The 19,904-nt window shown below is 35.1% G+C and overlaps 3 protein-coding genes across 3 annotated transcripts; 1 reads left to right on the top strand and 2 right to left on the bottom strand.

Moving 5' to 3' along the window:
• Positions 1-3,357: 3,357 nt before the first annotated feature.
• Positions 3,358-4,625, top strand: LOC131621677 (histone H1-like). The gene is made up of 2 exons (XM_058892704.1): positions 3,358-3,617; positions 3,715-4,625. Exons 1-2 carry the CDS (start codon positions 3,429-3,431, stop codon positions 4,411-4,413), a joined length of 888 nt encoding a protein of 295 aa, XP_058748687.1. The 5' UTR covers positions 3,358-3,428; the 3' UTR covers positions 4,414-4,625.
• A 5,498-nt stretch (positions 4,626-10,123) lies between these two features.
• LOC131621676 (calmodulin calcium-dependent NAD kinase-like) lies at positions 10,124-14,131 on the bottom strand. Its single transcript, XM_058892703.1, has 9 exons — positions 13,775-14,131; positions 13,450-13,626; positions 13,111-13,334; positions 12,966-13,030; positions 12,480-12,701; positions 12,064-12,190; positions 11,425-11,747; positions 11,188-11,332; positions 10,124-11,049 (listed from the first exon to the last, which is right to left on the bottom strand). The coding sequence occupies exons 1-9, from the start codon at positions 13,791-13,793 to the stop codon at positions 10,813-10,815; spliced, it is 1,539 nt and encodes a 512-aa protein (XP_058748686.1). The 5' UTR covers positions 13,794-14,131; the 3' UTR covers positions 10,124-10,812.
• Positions 14,132-14,823: 692 nt separating this feature from the next.
• Positions 14,824-16,922, bottom strand: LOC131621674 (cytochrome P450 94A1-like). Its single transcript, XM_058892702.1, has one exon. The coding sequence runs from the start codon at positions 16,756-16,758 to the stop codon at positions 15,205-15,207; it is 1,554 nt and encodes a 517-aa protein (XP_058748685.1). The 5' UTR covers positions 16,759-16,922; the 3' UTR covers positions 14,824-15,204.
• Between the last annotated feature and the right edge of the window lie 2,982 nt (positions 16,923-19,904).

Genomic DNA, 19,904 nt, shown 5'->3' with positions numbered 1-19,904 from the left:
AAACAGTTTTACACTGTCACTGAAATTATAATTTTTAATTTTTGTGGACGATTGAATTTTTTTTCAAATCACATATAAAACATTTTTAAGGGTTGTGATGCACTGACCGTGTAAAATATTTTATACCGATAATGCACTTTAAGCTCATAATAATATTTTATTTATTGAAATATTATATTAAAATATTTATTTATTATTTTATAAAAGTTTAATTATTATTTTAATTAATCTTGTTCCGTTGCAGAGCCAAAATTGATGTGTATTGATGGTAAATGATTTTGACCTCATACTGATATTTGATACGGTTGTGCAGAGTGGACTTGCAAGGTTATCACTCCAACGCCCAAGTCAATTCAATATTCAAGATGAATATAGTAAAAGTGGAGATCAGAATAATGTATCTTGTGTGACATGCATGAAGGCTTTTGTACGTTAGGTCATCTGGAATAGATTGATATTGGAGTATGCTTTAGCTTTTGGGTCTCTAACCGATTCAGAACAATTGTCCCCAAGGTTTGTTGGACAATTATTAGCCAGAGGAGTCTTAGCAATCGTGGTTGGCCTATGAGGACATTGTTCACTTTTGATCGAAAGTGGAAACGCCTTGAATCAATTGCAAAAGTAATGGGGAACATGCACATCAAAATGCCTTCCCATCATTTAAGTGCTTCACTTTTCTTTCCTGACTCGAGGAAATGCCTTCCTAGTGTTTCGGGTTGGCTAAAATAGTCCCATATTGTTTGAGAATCGAGGATAATGATAGTTTATACATAACACACATACACCTCAACCCAATGAGACGCCGTTTTTAAAGGACAAAGTCATGAGGGTTCTTACACCCAAAGTGAACAATAGCCCGTAGCCGCAGTGTCACAAACTTGAGGTCGACAGGTACAAAACATTGATGCGTCTGTAGGAACTCGACGTTCACACCGTGTCCCTTGGTACCGATTTTTAATAATTATGGATGAAAGTGGTGGTTTCTTTAGGCGGTAGATGTCTGTCAAAGTGGTGATCAGTGATAGCCGTTATAGTAAATGTAATGGTAGATTATGACCAAGTTTGTGATTGAACGTGGATGAAGTGATGAATGATGATGGTCATAGAATGACCGATTGTGGTTTAGGTGATTGTCGGAATGGTGATTGATGAGAGTAGATGCAGATGATCCGAATAATGATTTGGTGGTTGTTAAAGAGTGTTTGGTGATGATCAAATGTGGTTGAAGCGATAATTGGTGGCTAGAATGGTGATTGAAGGTGGTGTGAGTGATATTTATCAATGGTCAAACTGTTGGTTGACGATGTGACAATGGTAGTCGCTAACTACTAGTGATGACATGTTAGTGGTAAATCGTAAAAGCAAAAACAATAATTTTAAAAACCACTCAAGTGATTTCAAGATTTAAGTTAAAATTATTTCTAATATAGGTAAAAAAACTAATTCCTCTTTACTCAAACATGTGTTTGTTTTTCAAACATAAGTTTTAAAATAAAAGAGAATAAGAAACTCATAACCACCCCCAAATGTCACCATAAAGTATTAATTCAAATGATAAAAATAAAGATTTGAATTACTTTTTCCCACTTTATAGTATTAAATTTTTGACTAATTAGGATATGAATGTGTGTAACAGTTAAAATGGGAGAAATGTTCGAGTTTGAATTCAAACTTAACTTATCTTTTAGTCAAGAGAAAAAACAATGTATCTCAATATTTGAATTTGAAATGATGAATGCAAGGTTCTAAAAATCGAATTGGATCATCAACACGATGTCATACGAGTTTGTAACATGATCTTTTCCCTTGAAAATAATCTTACTTCGATTCCCAAAGTAACATATTTGTGAGCTAGCGCGACTATGTATAAAAAGAAACAGATGTTCTACAGCTAACTCAATGATCAAGTAATCAAGTTCAATAAAATGATTCGAATGATTGAATTGTGCATCAAATTTGTCAACGATTTATGATTCAGGCGATTCATTCATAATTTACACATATGACTTATGTTCTGATTACTTATTATGGAAGATAACTCCTCACTTTAATTTTAGCCTATCATTTTGTACGAGTGTTTTAAACTGTATTTATTCTATATAATTAAATGGGTATGATTCAATCCATCATGCCATTATCACGAGTTTTTGTCAATAAACAATGAAATTTATAAATGGGTAAAAATGTTGTATTGATTTATTAGACAATACCTCTATAAACCACTATAACACAAACTTAAATAGATAATTGAGCATTATTCATTAATAATTTGGTGGACATGTATGAATCATTAATATTTTGGTGGTTAAATACCAAAGCATTGTGCTAAAAAAAAATCAAAGTTTTATGTGTTAGAATTCAAATAAGGTGAAATATGTGTTATTTGAGCTCACAAGTTGTTCAAACAAGGACAATAATGAATTTAACTAACAAACTTTAGCTTATCACCACATAATACAGATAATCACAAAGTCTATAGTCTAATCAATTTAATTTTTTCATGAGAAAATGAATCATAATCCTAACTCAAAAACCATGATACACATATAAAGAAAAACACTTCTTAATATGTTAGTATACCACAAATATTATAATTGATTTTGAAGAATTCAAAGTTAAAAAAATATCATCATTAACACCTCTAAACAGTAACAAAACTCTATATGTGAAAATGAATTTCAACTTTTATCATTCATCAGAAAAATGTTTGAGAAAAATTCATTGTTCTATACATTACAAATATCAACCAATGTTCATTGATAAATTTTGTTCAACCTTGGTGGCCTTATAATCAATAGTTAAGTAGTCAAATCTCATCGGAATTTCAAAATTCTCGATGCAACGGATTCATCATTTAGCCTATTATCACATACAACTCTTAAAATCTAATCCAAGTTCAAATCATTCCTCTAAATTATCCAAAAACCATGATCCCATCACAAGAAACCTTAATCAAAACCAATGTGGCTTCAAAGCCAAATTTCTCCCAAATTACCAAACCATTTACCACGCTTAAACATTCATTAGAAAGATCACAAAATAATCTACCATTTGCAAAAAACCTCACTCAAATCCATCAAGAAACCAATGAGATACAATCAAATCATTCGAGCTTAAAAGCACACCTAAATTATTACCTCCAAGATCCATTCTCCTAAAATTTCCCATTTATGCTTCCTCCAAAGGAAACACGCACCGTCGATAGTGTTACATCCAAGGGTTGACATTTAAACTTCAATAATGGATCAATCCTTGTGTAGAGCTACGGACCAATCAGAATCCAGCATTTGGATGTTGTTCTCAATTCACATATTATATAAACCACGTAATTTTCGTTAATTCTCACAACAAAAATTTCAACGTTTTCAAGAAAACAATTATCATATCCAATCTTTCTCTCTCACTTCCCCCATTTTCAAGTTCAAGCAATGGCGTCTGAAGAGCCCACCACCGTCGCAGTCGAGCAGCCCATCGTGGAGGAGCCGGCCGCCGCTGACACTCTCCCACCAGTTGTCAATGAAGCCGAAGAGCCCACTGCTAAGCCCAAGAAGGCCCCCAAAGAGCCCAAGGCCAAGAAAGCTCCGGCCAAACCCAAAACCCACCCCACCTATGAAGAGGTACTTATCCTTACTCATTTCTGCTCAATGTAATTCATTATCGTTATTCCCATTTTGTGATTATGTTCTGATTTTTCTTTGAAATTGAATGACTCAGATGGTGAAGGAAGCGATTGTTGCTTTGAAGGAGAGGAACGGTTCGAGCCAGTACGCGATTGCGAAATTCATTGAAGAGAAGTACAAGCAGCTTCCTTCGAGCTTCAAGAAGATTTTGTTGGTTCAGCTCAGGAAGCTTGTTGCTTCTGACAAGCTCGTGAAGGTGAAAGCATCTTACAAGCTACCAGCGAAGTCCTCTACTCCAAAGCCCGCCAAGAAGCCCGCTGCTGCAAAGCCCAAAGCCAAGCCCAAGGCTAAGCCAGCTGCTAAGTCAAAGGCTAAGCCCGCCGCAAAAGCCAAGCCAGCTGCCAAAGCCAAGCCTGCCGCAAAAGCCAAGCCAGCTGCCAAAGCCAAGCCAGCTGCTAAACCCAAGCCAGCTGCCAAAGCCAAGCCCGCAGCTAAGGCTAAGCCAGTTGCCAAAGCTAAACCCGCTGCCAAGGCGAAGCCAGCTGCTAAGCCCAAACCTGCTGCTAAAGCGAAGCCGGCTGCCAAGGCTAAGCCAGCTGCTAAGGCTAAGCCGGCTGCCAAGCCTGCTGCTAAGGCTGCTAGGACTTCGACGAGGACTACACCTGGGAGAGCTGCAGCACCCAAGCCTGCCGCGAAGAAGGCCGCACCAGTGAAGAAGGCTCCGGTGAAAGCGGCGGCAAAGGCAAAGACTCCGGTGAAGAAGGCAGCGGCTAAGAGAGGAGGGAGGAAGTGAATGGTGTGAGGGTAATTAGTGAAGCTAGTGTTTGTAGCGTTAGCTGTAAATTTTTCTTTGGTATCCGGTTTAGGCACAGATGTTGTCAAAAAATTCTCAATTTATTAAACTTTTATTTTCATTGTCTGGTACACAGTTTTTTCTAGCTATGTAATTTTCGACTATTATTGAGCTAAACATAAATGAAAGCTAGAAGGGTTTTAGAGTTTCAATGTGAATTTTTGCAGATCTTTTCTATTTCATTTTCTCTTTGTATCCTTGATGGTAAATCTTTAAATCTTGGTTAAATGGTTTTACAAATTGAATGGATCTGGTTTTTGAATTGGACTGATTTCAGATCTAGATCGCATTTATGTAGTATTGGAATAAATCTCTAAATCTTGTGTTAAGGTTGCTCAAAGGAATAAAATTGTGTTTTAATCGGTGATTTTCTTCAGATCTTGTTCATTTCTTTGTATTGATTTAGGGTTTGCATAAAATTCCTTTTGGCGGTGATTGCATTACTTTACTATGGAATAGAATAGATCTGGTTTTTTCCTATTGATTTTATGGAATCTTGTTTGTGATTGCATTACTCAGCTATGCAATTAGGTATAAAATCCCTAATTTTTGATTTTGTGACATTTGAAGAATCCTTGGGTTTTGTGATTGAATTTTATCTATGCACCTTTGGTATAAAATTCCTAAATGTTGGTTTATTGAGATCTAGTATCTATGCACCTTTGGTATAAAATCCCTTTTTGGTTCTTGCCGTGTTCTTACTTCATTAACATACGTTGTTGCTTTTCATTCAAGGGATTTACTTCTATACTGGAGTTTCAATGACGGATTTCATGAAATAATTCAAGGGAGTGTTATTTTAAATCTGTGCCTCTTTTGCAGCATTTTTTGATGTTGTCTAATTTACTGCATTGAGAATTTAAAGCTAATTAAGCTAGGGTTTTCATGGGGGGATTCATCTGAAGCATGAGGTTGATCTGAACATGTTAGATGTTTTTTTTGTTGACTGGCACATGCTTGATATGTAGTCTCAATGAAAATATTGAACAGGTGAGCATTAAGGACATGTTAGCACATGTGAGCATGGTTTAAAAAATGACTATAGATTTTGCATGTTTTCTAAAGTCTTTTACATAGATAAAAGCAGGAAAAACTATACTATTTAGCAAAGCTGCTTCAGATATTTTGGCGATAATGTGGGCTATACAAGCTTTGCTTCTGAGCTTAGGGTGATGTGAAGCATTGTTGTCAAAACTGTGTTTATTTGCAGATCGTTTTTTTAATCGGAAATAGCAGAAATTAAAGGTTGTTCAAATTTCACTATGCTATAGCATTCAAATTCAAATTCTGCTATTTCACTATGCTATAGCATTCAAATTCAAATTCTGCTATGCTATAGCACCGCCGCTGCCACTATTAATAGCGCTGCTTGCAGGATCGAATGATCTCTCCACATTACCTTGCATTCCCATATATTCTGAAGATTATGCTGTGATGGGATTGCCAGGGAAACATGAAACATGGATAGATGCTGTAACTAGTGATACTCCACAATTTGACACTCCACAGATGGAGGTGTATTGAGTCAGGTGACCAGATTTGAAGTTTGTGAGTTACCCTGTGTTTCTGTTCCCGTTGTTATTTGCTACTTTGACGTCTCTATTTCTCTGTCTTGCCCGCTGCTTTAGTAATTAGACTGTTTGCTAGTAGTGTTTTAATTTTATGGGTTTTAAGAACTTATGTCATTTTGTCCAGGTTGTTTTCTTCTAGGAACTGAAATGGTCAGAGTTGTAGTCATATTATTTCACGGGTTTCAGTGGTGAAATTAACCTTTCATAATCACAATTGATCTGACCATTCTATGAGTCCCATTATATTTAGAGCTTTGCAACACCATGTTGTCCTTTTACTAGAACTTATGTTATGCCTTTATACATTGAGTTGTTAAATTTTCCGAGGATGATTTAAGGTCATGTTTTCTTCTCTAGCTTATTTTATATGCATATATGAATATGTTTGGTTATACTCATATTTTTTCAGATAGGATCTTACTGTCCATGTTATAGTCCCTGTTAGTAAAGCTGCTTCAAATGTTTTGGCAAATATTCGGGCAAGCTCTCAAAATTCAGTTTTGCTGTGTAGTATTGGCTGCTTTCCCCATTTACTTGTTTTTAAACTGATTTTTAAGATTGGACAATTCAGAGGTCAAATATTTTGGTTCAAATAGCCTTTAATTTAATTCACTGCATAGTAATGACTTCAACCTTTTAAATAACAACTAATTTGAGTTCTCTGGTTTCTTTGATACGTCCTTTGTCCGTGACTTGCCTAAGCTTTTACGTGACTTGGATTTTATAGGAATATACAATTTTGAAATTATTTAACAGGTAATCTTTGGGTGCTCAAAATGTTTTACAAAAAATTGCTCCCGTTCTTCTTTATGTTGTTTTCAAAGTAAAGGGTTAGAATGATGTGAAGCAAGGTTATCAAATTGTATATTTCCAAATAGGTTAAGATGCAAAGACGATCACACTCTGGATGGATCAACGGGGAAGCTTTTACAAATGCTGTAATAAGCGATATCCCACTAGTTGGGCATTTTCCACACGGATGGGTTAAGGGCGTATTCTGAACCAGTATTGTAAATTTCCGGTTGTTTATTTACATTGTTAAATGCGACTCAGAGTTTACTAAAATAGATGTTTAAAAAAAATCTAAGATATGATATTATGATCGCAGTTATAGTCCCTTCCTTGAAAGGATCGCGATTTTGATAAATTAACGTGAAGATATTAGTGCTGTTCTGTTTTTGCTGGATGGAACTTCTTTTGGAATTATGATTAACTGCATTAATAATTTCGTTGATGCCAATTTGTTATTCCTAACTATTGCAGATGTCATGTTGAATTTATCCATCTTCAATTCTTCTTGGTGCTACCTGTACCTATGGATTGCTGTATCGCTGTTTTCTTGGAATGGAATTTACTAATAACTACAGATCTATTTAATATGATTTTCTCTGGTGGTAATTGTGTGGAGAGTTCTGGGAAAATGAAACGAATAAATTTTTTTTTTAGTTGTGCATGCTAGCTGTTAGTGTTACTGAATGCATTTAAATGGTAGTTAATTGACCAGGAATAATTAAATTAATGAACCAGGGGTAAGCCTCATCATTAATTGTTGTGGAGATCTACTGAGTTATTATGGTAGCATTTTGGTTTGACTTGAATGCTTAAAATTGCCACAACCGTGGTCTATGTTTTTGGAAGTTTTGCGTCTATTTGGAAAAAAATCTTGCATGATCCGAATCATATGGTAAACATAATCAAGTTTTCTTGTAAACTGAGAAAACAGGTATGTGTGGGTTTCAAGTCATCCTTTGAAAAAACTGTTTTTTCTTATCAGAAATTTGGATTAGTTAGGCTATATAATTTAAATAATGCAATGAAAGAAATCATATGATAAATCAGGAGAGTTGAGATAAAATGATGAATCAAGGTGCTCAATTATAACATTTACTAGTATAATGACAGGATTATTGTTACAATGAGGTGTTATTTTGCAGGGTACTGCTGCCAGCGAGCAACACAACAAACAGGTGTTACAATACAGCAAAATTGAGGTGAAGTGTGGCATGTTGCACTATATGTGACACTGGTTTGGAACTAATAGGGAGCGCATATGTTTTGGCAGTTGGTTTTCCTTATCTAATGATTGGAAAAGTCCAAGAATCTATGATGCCCATACATAAGGTAAGGGATACCTGAAAATAAAGATACAATACAACACAATCTCTCTCTTTATGAAGTACATAATACTATATTTCTATGTAATATCATAAAGTTATGGTGGGGTGAAATGGTTAGCCGTAAAGAAAAGTTTTAATGTTTCTGATATATTTAGTAGTTACTTGAACTTTTGTTAAGCGCAATTGCATAACAGATTTTGAACACATTATTATTGTCCCACAGTACTCTCTTTAGTATAAAATTTTGTTAAAAAGCGGTGCTGTAAACGCTATTGCATAACAGGCTTTAAACGAATTATTATTGTCCCAGAATACTCTATTTAACATGAAATCGGTGCTATAACAATGTTGGGTAGCAGAACTGGAACATAGCTTCGCCGCTGTGTGTCGGAGTTTCGATCGAAGCTGAAATAGCTTCGCGCTGTGTGTTGTTGAAAATATGCATGGATTTTTCCTAAAGCATCCATGAGCTTTTACAACTAATAACGTGACAAAAGCATATTGCGAGAGATGGTTGATTGTAACCACACAAGGGAGTATTTGATCTCACTGTTCCCGAACTTCGAATGCAGGATTTAGTAATAAGTGATGAAGTTTATGAGCTTTGATTATAGGTTCAATCTATTGACACCATAGGATATAGTTTTCTGAGTCAAGTTTTTCAGATATGGCAGAGATTGAGTGTTTGCCCGTTGGGAAAGAAAATTCAATGCGCTGCACTGGGGTGGGAGGACTAGAGGCCTATGGACTGTAGGGTGCTTCTATTGATATCATGTTAGAACTCTAAATTTTCAAGAGATTGATGAGAGAATTCTCAACTGAATTCTCTTGATTTTCTGTTATTGTATTTTGTGATCATCTCCCCAAGAGTCAATCCTAGAATCCTAATTGCTCATGCAGAACGTAAAACCACAAAACATGCTCCATTTAATCTTACTTAGCCTTTCTCAACAACGTTACGTGGTCTCTTGTTCTTCTCCCACATGGCAGAGTCTATTGGTTGCGAGTTGGTTTTAAGAGTGAAAGAGAACCCTGGTGGGTCCATCAACAAGTATAAGTCCAGATTTGTGGCTAAATGTTTTCATCGGAGATATGGTGATGACTACACTGAAACTTTCTCACCAGTCATCAAACCTGTCACAGTCAGAACCATCCTCCCTCTTGCACTTTCACAAGGTTGGAAACTAAAGCAATTGGATGTCAATAATGCTTTTCTCACCTCCTAGTCCCAAAACAAGTCCCTAGTATGCAAACTCCACAATGGTCCCAACCAGGCTCCCAGGGCAAACTTAAAAGTACACTGTTGCAACTTGGCTTCTATGCCAGTAAATGTGACCCCTCTCTTTTTGTTTATTCTAAAAACACTATACTCATCCTCACGGCTAACAATACTCAGCTTATCACTTCTATAGTTACCTATCTCAGTTCCAATTTTACTCTAAAGGAATTGGGAGATCTGGACTATTTCCTAGGTATTGAAGTTAAGTTTCAACCAAATGGGCGCCTACTTCTCTCTCAAGGAAAATACATTAGGGACTTACTAGCAAAGACCAACCTGCAGGAAGCTAAACCTCTTCCCTCAAAATGATTGTTGGCCTTAAGATTTCTAAGGAAGGCTTTGATACCTTCCCGAGTCCTACTCAATATAGATCCATTGTGGGAGCTCTTTAGTGCGCCACCATCACCAGGCCTACTATTTGCTTCCCTGTCAACAGGGTATGTCACCCTGTTGATTCACATTGGCAAGCAGTTAAAAGAATCCTACGCTACCTCAAAGGCACCATTCAACTTAGTCTACTCCTCAGACCAGTTCCTGCATATCCTATCACTCTGCAAGCCTTCTGTGATGCTGATTGGGGCCTGTGTGTTCCTAGGTCCCAATTTGGTTAGATGGTGGGCTAAGAAACATGTTATTTCCAGGTCAAGTACTGAGCAAAAATACAGGAGTCTACCCTTATTCAGACCCTGTCTTACTGAAGCATTACCGTCTAACTGATTATGTTAAGCCATGTAACTGAATCTGTTGTAATGTCTCTAACTAAGCTATGATGTAACTAACTGACTGGCACATGTCAATCAGTAAACTGGCTAAAGTCAGTCTCTCCCTATCCTTTAGGCATCCTATAAATATTATTAGCCTCTATTGTAATTGTAATAGAATTCATTCAATAAAAACAGAGAAGCTTAATTCAGTATTCTGTTCATACATCTCTATACTTTCTGCATCTATGAATAATTGCAAATTACAGTTTCAGACATTCTAATAGTAACTAACTAACCAACCGTTTTTACTGATTCTAATCTGATATACTCTAATAACGAGATATACCTACTGTAGATGCATGCCACTTTTGTTATGCGAGCCCTCCCTTATTAAAGAATTTCTCCATGTAGGTTGTTTGATTGATTGGTTTGACCGTTGTGCAGTATGTACTCTACAGGCATTGACTGCATATGAGCAGTTTGCTACAAAATTCTGACTACACGCTGTTTGTTTATACAGGTAACTAGCTAACATTGATAAAACATACAAAAAATCTTATGTCACAAATTTCAACATGGTTTACTTGTCTGCTCTTGATGGTTTTCATCTGATTATCCTTGTCTGAAAAGATGCGTAGGTGGGAACTTTTATGTGCTCCTTGAAGTTCTCATTTCAAGCGCTCAATTTCTTGGATTGAAAATTTGAGCTCTTGTTGGATGTTCAACCTTGAAGGAGATAATACAATGTCTTTCCATACGGATCCGGCTTCACAAGCTGGGTTGGGTTGTTTGTAGAGTTCATATATGGAGTTGGCATCTTCATTTAACTTTGCAACCCTCTTCAAACAGTCAATTTCATCTGGATCAACCAGCAAGGTTCTGTCTCTATCTTTCCATCCTATCAACTTTACATCAGTTATAATGTCAGCAGCAGCAGATGTTAAACATACAATAAAAAAGAAACCATGATAAATACTATTAGAACAATGCTAACTTGTGCCCTTAGAACACATGTTAAGAAACATAATGTTGGAACTTTGTACCTTGGCTGGGCCTTCCAATGCATTTGTGCAGTATAGACGGGCATTGTCTACTAATTGACAGTATGTCATAAATGCATCAGCAAATCTCTTGTGGGATTTCAATTGCGATTTTACTCTCACAGCTCTTCTACACATGATAGCTCTCCTGTTGACATTCAATTCTAGTTATTAATATCTAAGAGGAATTCATTCCTTGTGATTTGTGAGTTATTGTCAAATGGAAAGATTGAAGATGACCTTATGCCTCTAACAACAGCAAGGTAAGCATCACACACTACTCCAACAAGCTCAATCCTATATGGTTTTCTCTTTTTTCCTCCAATTTGTTCAGGTTCTTCATCTTCAATTCGTTCCCAATAGTTTTCAGTTACGCTTCTGTCTTTGTTGACTCTGTAGCCAACTCCCATGCGATAACGGCGGCGGTGAACATTTCTAGCCATTGTTATTGTCTGCACAACAAATGGAACCCAGGAGAGTGTGCCGTCCATAATTACATCACGACCCTCATTTAGTGCTGTTACCAAGAGGGATGATGCTGCATCTGTGGATGATTGGTGTACCTGTTTGGACCAGACTCCATGATGCAATAATGAAAAGCATTTACAACTTACAAGCTACAGTTATGAAATGATGACTGCTGGATTATTAGGACTGTTCAGAAGAAATCTTACAGTACATATACATGTGCATGTGTTTGAAAAGGTTTATAAATATAACTTATGATGTGATTAAATTGTTTCAGTCTATATTCTAAAGTTCTTCAAGATATTTTATAAAAACAACTTATTAAGCACATATGTGTATCTACTCTCATTCAGTCTACAAACAGGAAATAAAGTTGCAGGTAAGAGTGGAGAAGAGTCTCAATTATCTCACCAGTTCGGCCGTTCGAATCATGTCATGATGGCCTGTTGAGCGAAGTGCCTTGTAGATGACATCTGATTCTTTGAAGGCATCCGCTTCAATGACTACGGCATTTCCTGAAGCTCCTGCCCAGAAAGGTCTGCTTAAATTTCATTCATAAAGAAACAACATTAGGTTCTTATACTGTTTATTTTGACAATTTCATGATGAGTCTTGAACATCAAAACTATAAAGCTAGATAAGCACTAATGATAGTTGGAACAAAAAAAACAACACATTTATGAACTTCCTTTTGGAGAATCTAAACTAGTTAAAGATTAATATATACTCAAACAATCCATTATGAGCAGACTTTATACAGAATTAAACTAACAAAGTAATGTTTAGCTTTTGTTCAGAAACTGTAATTTCTTGCTGTAATTGCTTACTCTTTGAGAATATCCTTGAGTACTGTGCTCTTGCCAGCTCCCATACCTCCCCCCATTAGAAGGAGGACCGGGCTCCTATCACTGTGAGCTACAGGAGCCATTACCTCTGTACATTGAGAGTCATCATTTACTGCAATACCCATCGCTTTCATCTCTTCCACTAATGTATTAAAAACACTAGCCACCTTCAGACTCTTGGCAACTCTCTCAAACCTTTGATCCCTGTGCAAAGAAAAAATATGCTCTCTGAATTAGCGACTCTTTTGAACATGGACCGAATTTCTTGCGGTAGTAATTCTACGTGGTAAACGATCTCGATTATTGACATGAGATCGAAATACTTAGATTGTGCTACCAGATCGAGATCAGGATTTGCGTGAACAACTACTGCACCAAATCCAAATCTTTGGAACATAATAATGATTCTCATCTCATTTTAAAATAAAGGTATGCTAGGTGTTCATAGAGAATGTTAGAAATACACACCTAGTGGCGGCCATAACTATGTTCTTTAACTTCTTTTTTGGCTCAGAAATTTCCGAGCTCAACACCTGCAAAGCCAAAAACATCTCAGTTTTAGAGTGTATTGCTGCTAACATCTCTGGTATTTCTCACTAAGTATCCCTGATACCTGACTTATCAATATATCACAATGATTCCAATGAAATCCAAAGTAACTAAGAATGCATCTCTCAAACTCTTCCACCAACTTGACATAAAGTGAATCAGCATCTGGTTCATTCTCAAAATAGGCATATATATCATCTTCAAACCCCTCATATTTGCTTATGTATTCAGAAGCCAATCTGTTTAGATCAGGACCGATTCGTCTATCCTTGAACCCCATTTGCCTAGCTGTAACAAATCAAAGAAAATTACATATAGATTCATTCCAATTTCCAAATGATAAATAAAACAATAGTAGATCCATCCATGTATGTAATTGAATAGAATGCGTATTTTTGTTTACCTACGTAATGAGAGAATCTTTCGAGTTTTGGGGGGTGACCTGCGCGCGATAATCTTAAACGTGGAATGATCTTTTGATCTCTAATCTTTTTGAGGTGATAATGCAATGCTATGAAAAATATCAACCCAATAGATGAGATTACCAAGATCTGTGTAAAGCTGGGGTTGGCATCATAATCTGAATGAACAACATTGGATTGTGTGAGGAATATAAATCATAATATATAATACCGTTATTTACATTGCTATAGGAACTTATGAAAAAACAAATGGATAAATTTATATAGATGCCGATGAAATTTTGTTCTTAACAAATGTTTTATTACCTGTCTGTATGTCATCCATAAATCAAAAGCCAATGACCACAAGGTGTAATGAAGGATATATAATTTGTGTCTTCGGCTTTGTTTTTTTTACTTTGATTCTGCAGTTTGATCGATGAAGGAATTTCTTCACTCCTGTGGCCTTCGTTGTTTGTTGGATATTAACAGTTATGTTTGTTTGGAGTACGTATGTCGTAAAGTTGACATGTGGATCTATAACTTTGCATGGCACTCTTAAGTGAGCAATTCTTGCATGGACACGACCCTAAATCCACATTCTTAGGCACAACCAATAAGAAAGAGCCTTTTTTTAATTTATTTTAATTTTAATTTTGTTTTTAATTGGATTCATGGGGTGGTTGAGATTATGAAGGAGAGAGAAAAATCAGTATTTATTTTTTAATTAATTAAAATTCTGTGATTGGTTGTGTGTAAAACAATTTCTTAGGTACGTGTCCACCTAAGAATTTTCCCTCTTAAGTTCGCATGAAAGTTTGTTTGTTTTTATTATATATACAATATTATAATATTTAAAAAATAACAACAAAATTATTAAAATATAAATATTTACATTTTTAAAATAATAACAGAAGAAAAAAAATATTAAAAAATATAATAATTTAGAGTAGGAAATATTCTGAGCTGTTTTAAAGGAATAGGCGGTCCCTCATTTTTCCTAAGGGTGACAAAACGGCAGGTTTGACCCGTTAGACCCATCATTTTTGACGGGTTGGACTAAGGATTTTGGCTCAGTGTCTTAAGTTGACACATCCTGACTAATCCACTTTAAAAATGGGCGGGAGCGCGGCAATATTCTGAGTGATTTGATTTTTGAACTCGGACGTTTAAGTTGGCCTGTCCTACCCCACTTTTGGATGGGATTAAACGGGGTGTGTAACACTTCAAATTCAATTAATTGATTTAATTGAATTGTTTGTGTATTTATTTAATTATTATGTATTTTAATTAAAATAAATTATGTGTTTATACATGTTGGAGTGTAATGGTATTGGTAGGGTGTGGTGAGAATATGAGTGTTTTATAAATTTCAGTACTCTTAAATTTATTTCAAATATAAATACATTAAAAATAAATTAATATTCAGAAAATTAAACAGTAATAAATAAATGAATGATGAATACAAATTCAATGAAACTTCTATCAAAGTGTTTATCAAACTCCAAGTACCTACCATAAATAAAACATGACACCATCCCTCAAGCAACATCCAACAACGACAGCCGACAAACAAACAAAACAAAATGTGCTATATCATACGTACTGTATACATATTCAATCCTAAAATTCAAGCCTCTAGATTGTAGAATTAATCTAAACATTAAAGCAAACAAACAAGTCAACTTTATTTGCTTTATTCTTCTATCAATTACTATTAATAATTAACGTGAATGATGCTACCAACCATGAATCAGTCAAGGAACCTTCTTCTGAATGGTGACATGAAACCCACCTTCCATCTGCGAAGTCAAAAAAGAAATGAAACCAGGATGTTCATCCATATTCCCCTCAGGAACCACCTTAAACTTCCCAACAATCCCAGCAACAATCCTTTTCATTTGCATATAAGCCATTTCTTTCCCCAAACAAACCCTAGGCCCAGCCTGAAAAACCGGATAAGAATACAAATCTCTCCCCACAAAAACCCATTTCCCATTCACCTCATCTCTCTCCAACCACCTCTCCGGCCTAAACTCAGCCCAATCATCCCCCCACAAACTCTTCATCCTCCCCATCGCATACACATGATAAGTCACTATCGTCCCTTTCTTCACAAACCTCCCATCCGGTAAAACATCGTCTTTCACAGCTTCCTTATTATCCGTTGGCACAGGCGGATACAATCTCATACTCTCACTCAACGCCGCATGCGTATAAACCATTTCCTTCACTTCATCATAAACCAACGACTCAGATTTTTTCCTCACTTCCTTCACTATCTCTTCCTCAACATGTGGATTCTTCCATAATAGCCAGAAAAACCATGTTAATGCAGCTGAAGTTGTATCTTTCCCTGCTAATATAAAACTTATTACCATATCAGTAACAAACTCTTCTTCTGAATGACCAGAACTTAAAAAACGCGATAACATGTCTTCTGTTTGAAGCAATGATGTTTCTTCTAACTCACGTTTTTTTTCTCGTACTATATTTTTTGCGAATTCTCTTACTTCTGTTACTGCTTCCTTGAGACGCTTCTCCGAACCTATATTGAAGTATTTTTTTATTTTCCATATGATTGGTAACGGTAAACGGAAACGTTTGCAGCTTATTTCCATTGCGTCTTCATATGCTAGTGCGAATTTGGTTCGGTTAGTTGAACTTGACGCTGACGGAGTTAGATACTCTGGATCAAAACCAAACGCGATTTTGCAGATGTTGTCGAAAGTGAAACGTTGGAGAATGTCTTGGAAGTCGAGGATTTGGTTTATTTGGGATGATGAGTTGAGGATCGGGATCAATCGGTTGGTGAGTTCAGTGTCGACTATGTGTTCCACGAAGTTACGGATTGATTTGGTGTTGAATTCGTGGCTTGCGATTTGTCTTTGGAACTTCCAGTTTTGGCCGTCGGTGTTGAAGATTCCGGTTCCTAAGAAATCGGAGAGGGTGTTTGTAAAGGATGTGCCTTTTTGGTAATTGGAGAATTGGTTTTTGAGAATGTGTTGGACTGTGGATGGGTTTCCGGTGATGATTTGGCGTTTACCTAAGGCGCCGTCGAGTTGGAAGGTGGCGGAGGGGGAGATTTGGATGATGTCGGAGAGCCATTGGATGCGGCGGTGTAAGTTGTTTTTGTAAGATAAGTAAGAGCCGATAAGTGGGTATGATTTTGGGATTGTGATGTTGTTGCTTGAAGATGAAGAAAGTTGTTTTTCTTTCTTGTTTGATTTTGTTAAGAAGAAGAGTATTATGGGAAGGATTAACAAGAGAACGGGTAAGAGATAGAGAAGAAGCACTTCAAGTTGAAGCATTGTTCTAACGATTCAAGGTTGAAATGAAATGAAAGAAAGCAGAAGAAATGAATATTCAACGTTGGTAAGTTTTGACTAAATATATACTGGGAGAAATTATGTGAATAGAAGCAAAAATCAGAGTACTTCATGCGATATGTCACGAATCAATATGTGACCATGGTGGTGTTTGGGTAAAAAACATGTTAAAATAGGTAATTCCAGTTTCTATTCTATTTTTGAAAGACCTGTGCTATGCAGTAACAATTTCATTCCAACAATTCATTCTAATTTAACCAGGTTAATTTGACTTAAAATCTTAATTTATATTTTCCAGTGGTGTAATATAAAATATGATAGCTACTATAACTATTATTATTCTTTTTAAAACTATGACATGTATTGATATAATTTTATATGATAGTTGACTTATATAATAATAATATGATAATAATAATAATAATTAATTAACTTTTTTATTATTATTATCCATGTTGGAAGTTAGAATATGTCGACATTCATTTGATTAAAAAAAAAGAAGGACCTGTAATCTTTCATTCAATATTAAATCATGGTTTAATGGGATAAAATTTGTCAGGAGAAGGAGGAAGGAGGTTTGGGGATTAAAAATATAAAGGCATTTAATTTAGCGCTATTAAGAAAGTGGAAGTGGAGGTTACATACGGAGAAAGACATGTTGTGGGCTAGAATCTTGAAGAGTAAGTACCGTGTAGGCTGAGTTTAAGGTAACAAAGGTGGATAGATTCAGCTCATTATGGTGGAGAGACTGCAGATGCTAGACAAGGAGGATGGTAGCTTTAGGAAACATTGGTTTGATAATAATTTGTCTACAGAAATTGGGGACGGAACGAAAACTGCATTTTGGAAGGATCCGTGGATGGAAGGGAAGAGTCTAAAGGATGAATACCATGATTTATATAGGTTATCTACGGAGAAGGACATTTTGGTTAGTGAGGCGATTATGAGCGAAAGCGGTGGATCGGTTTGGAATGGGAGTTGGGAGAGTTTCTATAAATAAGACCATTCTAGCCGCCTATATATACAAAAATATTCACTTTTAAAATTATTTCGATTGTGATTCATAACATAGACCACAATACATATTCATAACTTACACCACATATCATATCCTTATAGTCAAATCACAGAGTTGATTCACATGTAGTACTGTACAATAGACGACTTAAGAACAAAAGAAAAGAATGACTCAACAATAGGCTAACAAGTAACAACCCAATGGAAGCATTTTTCGAGATAACAGAGTTGATGCGGGGTGGACAAATTTATCAATCCGATTTAAACTGACCGATCCGTTGGTTATTTTGTGTAATCGGATCGGGTCAGATTGAGTGTCGGGTTGATTTAGTTGTTTAATTTGGATATTGTAGGGTTGTTTCGGTCGGGCTCAGATGATTATTTTAAATTCGTCAAAAATCGAATCCGACCAAACTCAATTAATATTTAGTTTATTTATTTTTATTATAAAACTAACATATTATAAAAATAAAAGTCACAATATTGTCAAATTTTTATCATTTTATAGTTTAACGATATCGCTGTGTTATCACACTAATATAAGAACATGCCCTATAAAATTTTAAATATTATTTAACTTGTAGTTTAAAATGTGATAATGACCAAAATAATTTCAATAATATTAGAAATGTTATCACATAATAATAATAATCAATAATAAAAATTGTTATTCTTTAATTATTCTAAAATTTTTGTTTGTTTTTGTACAATTAAAAAATAATGTGAAATTTTATAAAAAAAATAGTCATTTTAATGAGTTTATTCCAATAAATATTAAATCGATAAAACCCACCTGACTTATCCGCTTAACCGATTTAACCCAAACCGACGATAATCGATTTTTTTTTGAGTCAAAATTGGGTCATTAAAATGAAACTGCAATTTGTGTCGGATTTATGCTTTAGGCCCGGTATCGATCCGATACCGACACAAACCGACTGATTGTCCACCCCTAATGCGGGGAGCAAATATTTGAGTAACTCAACTATAGTTACTCTGTTTCAAAAAAATAATACTAATAGTGTTTTATTTGATTTTAACCAATCTCAAAATAATAATAATTTTTAAAATATTATATTTATTTTTTATTATATTTTAATTTTTTGACTTGCACAACTAATATTTTTGAGAAGTACACACAAGTGTAAAGTGTAAGCTTTATAGTGGAACTAATTATATATTTAAGTTGAAACACATTGCAAATATGTTAGAATTCATTATTTTGGGATCATAAAGATAGAGTATAGATAAAGTATTGATCAAATTAGCTACTTGAAAATATCACATTCTTTTTATGAAACAATGTTAGGATTCATTATTTTGGGATCATAACAGATAGAGTATAGATAAAGTATTGATCAAATTAGCTACTTGAAAATATCACATTCTTTTTATGAAACAATTCAATTGTTTGATGGTAATAATATATACACACTAAATGATATAGGATCAAAGAGAAGCAATATGCTAATTAACCTTTAATAGACCTGTTGTGAAAATTATGGCAAGAACAGAGTATAATAGAGAACACAATAGGAAAACAAGAAGGACAATAAGAATCGGTTATAACTGCTATTCTTTATTTTCTCTTTCAATCAAAATTACAAGTTACATGAATAACAAATTACACTCTCACCCTAAATTAAGATTTGTTGTATGCAATGATGAGAGACTAGTATGCTATTTATAATAAACATAACATACTAAACTAATAGGCTTTTTCGCAAATACTCATTACAAGCTAACTTAAGGTACAAGTTAACTTAACCAATTAGACATAACAAACAGGCCCAATTCGAAATACTAACAACCTTAGCATTTCGACACCCACATACTAGAACACACTTCGACTACAGAATGAAGGTCTTCGACACATTCTCTATCGAAACAGGAAGATACTCTTCGATCCACTAGAGTTCGGTACAATTCTCATAAGATCAAATAAGAAATGACATATATTTATTGATTAATCAATATCAAACAATCTCTAATCAAAATTTGACAGTATTATTAACAATAAGATTTTATGGAAAACCCAATCTAGTCCGACTTAAGCTTATACAGTTAATCTTTATGAAAGCAAGAAATCAAAGAAACACAAATTCAAATCA

Source organism: Vicia villosa, unplaced genomic scaffold (genome assembly GCF_029867415.1).
Source record: "Vicia villosa cultivar HV-30 ecotype Madison, WI unplaced genomic scaffold, Vvil1.0 ctg.000010F_1_1, whole genome shotgun sequence".
NCBI classification, from domain to species: domain Eukaryota; kingdom Viridiplantae; phylum Streptophyta; class Magnoliopsida; order Fabales; family Fabaceae; genus Vicia; species Vicia villosa.
This window is presented reverse-complemented; position numbering and strand designations above follow the sequence as displayed.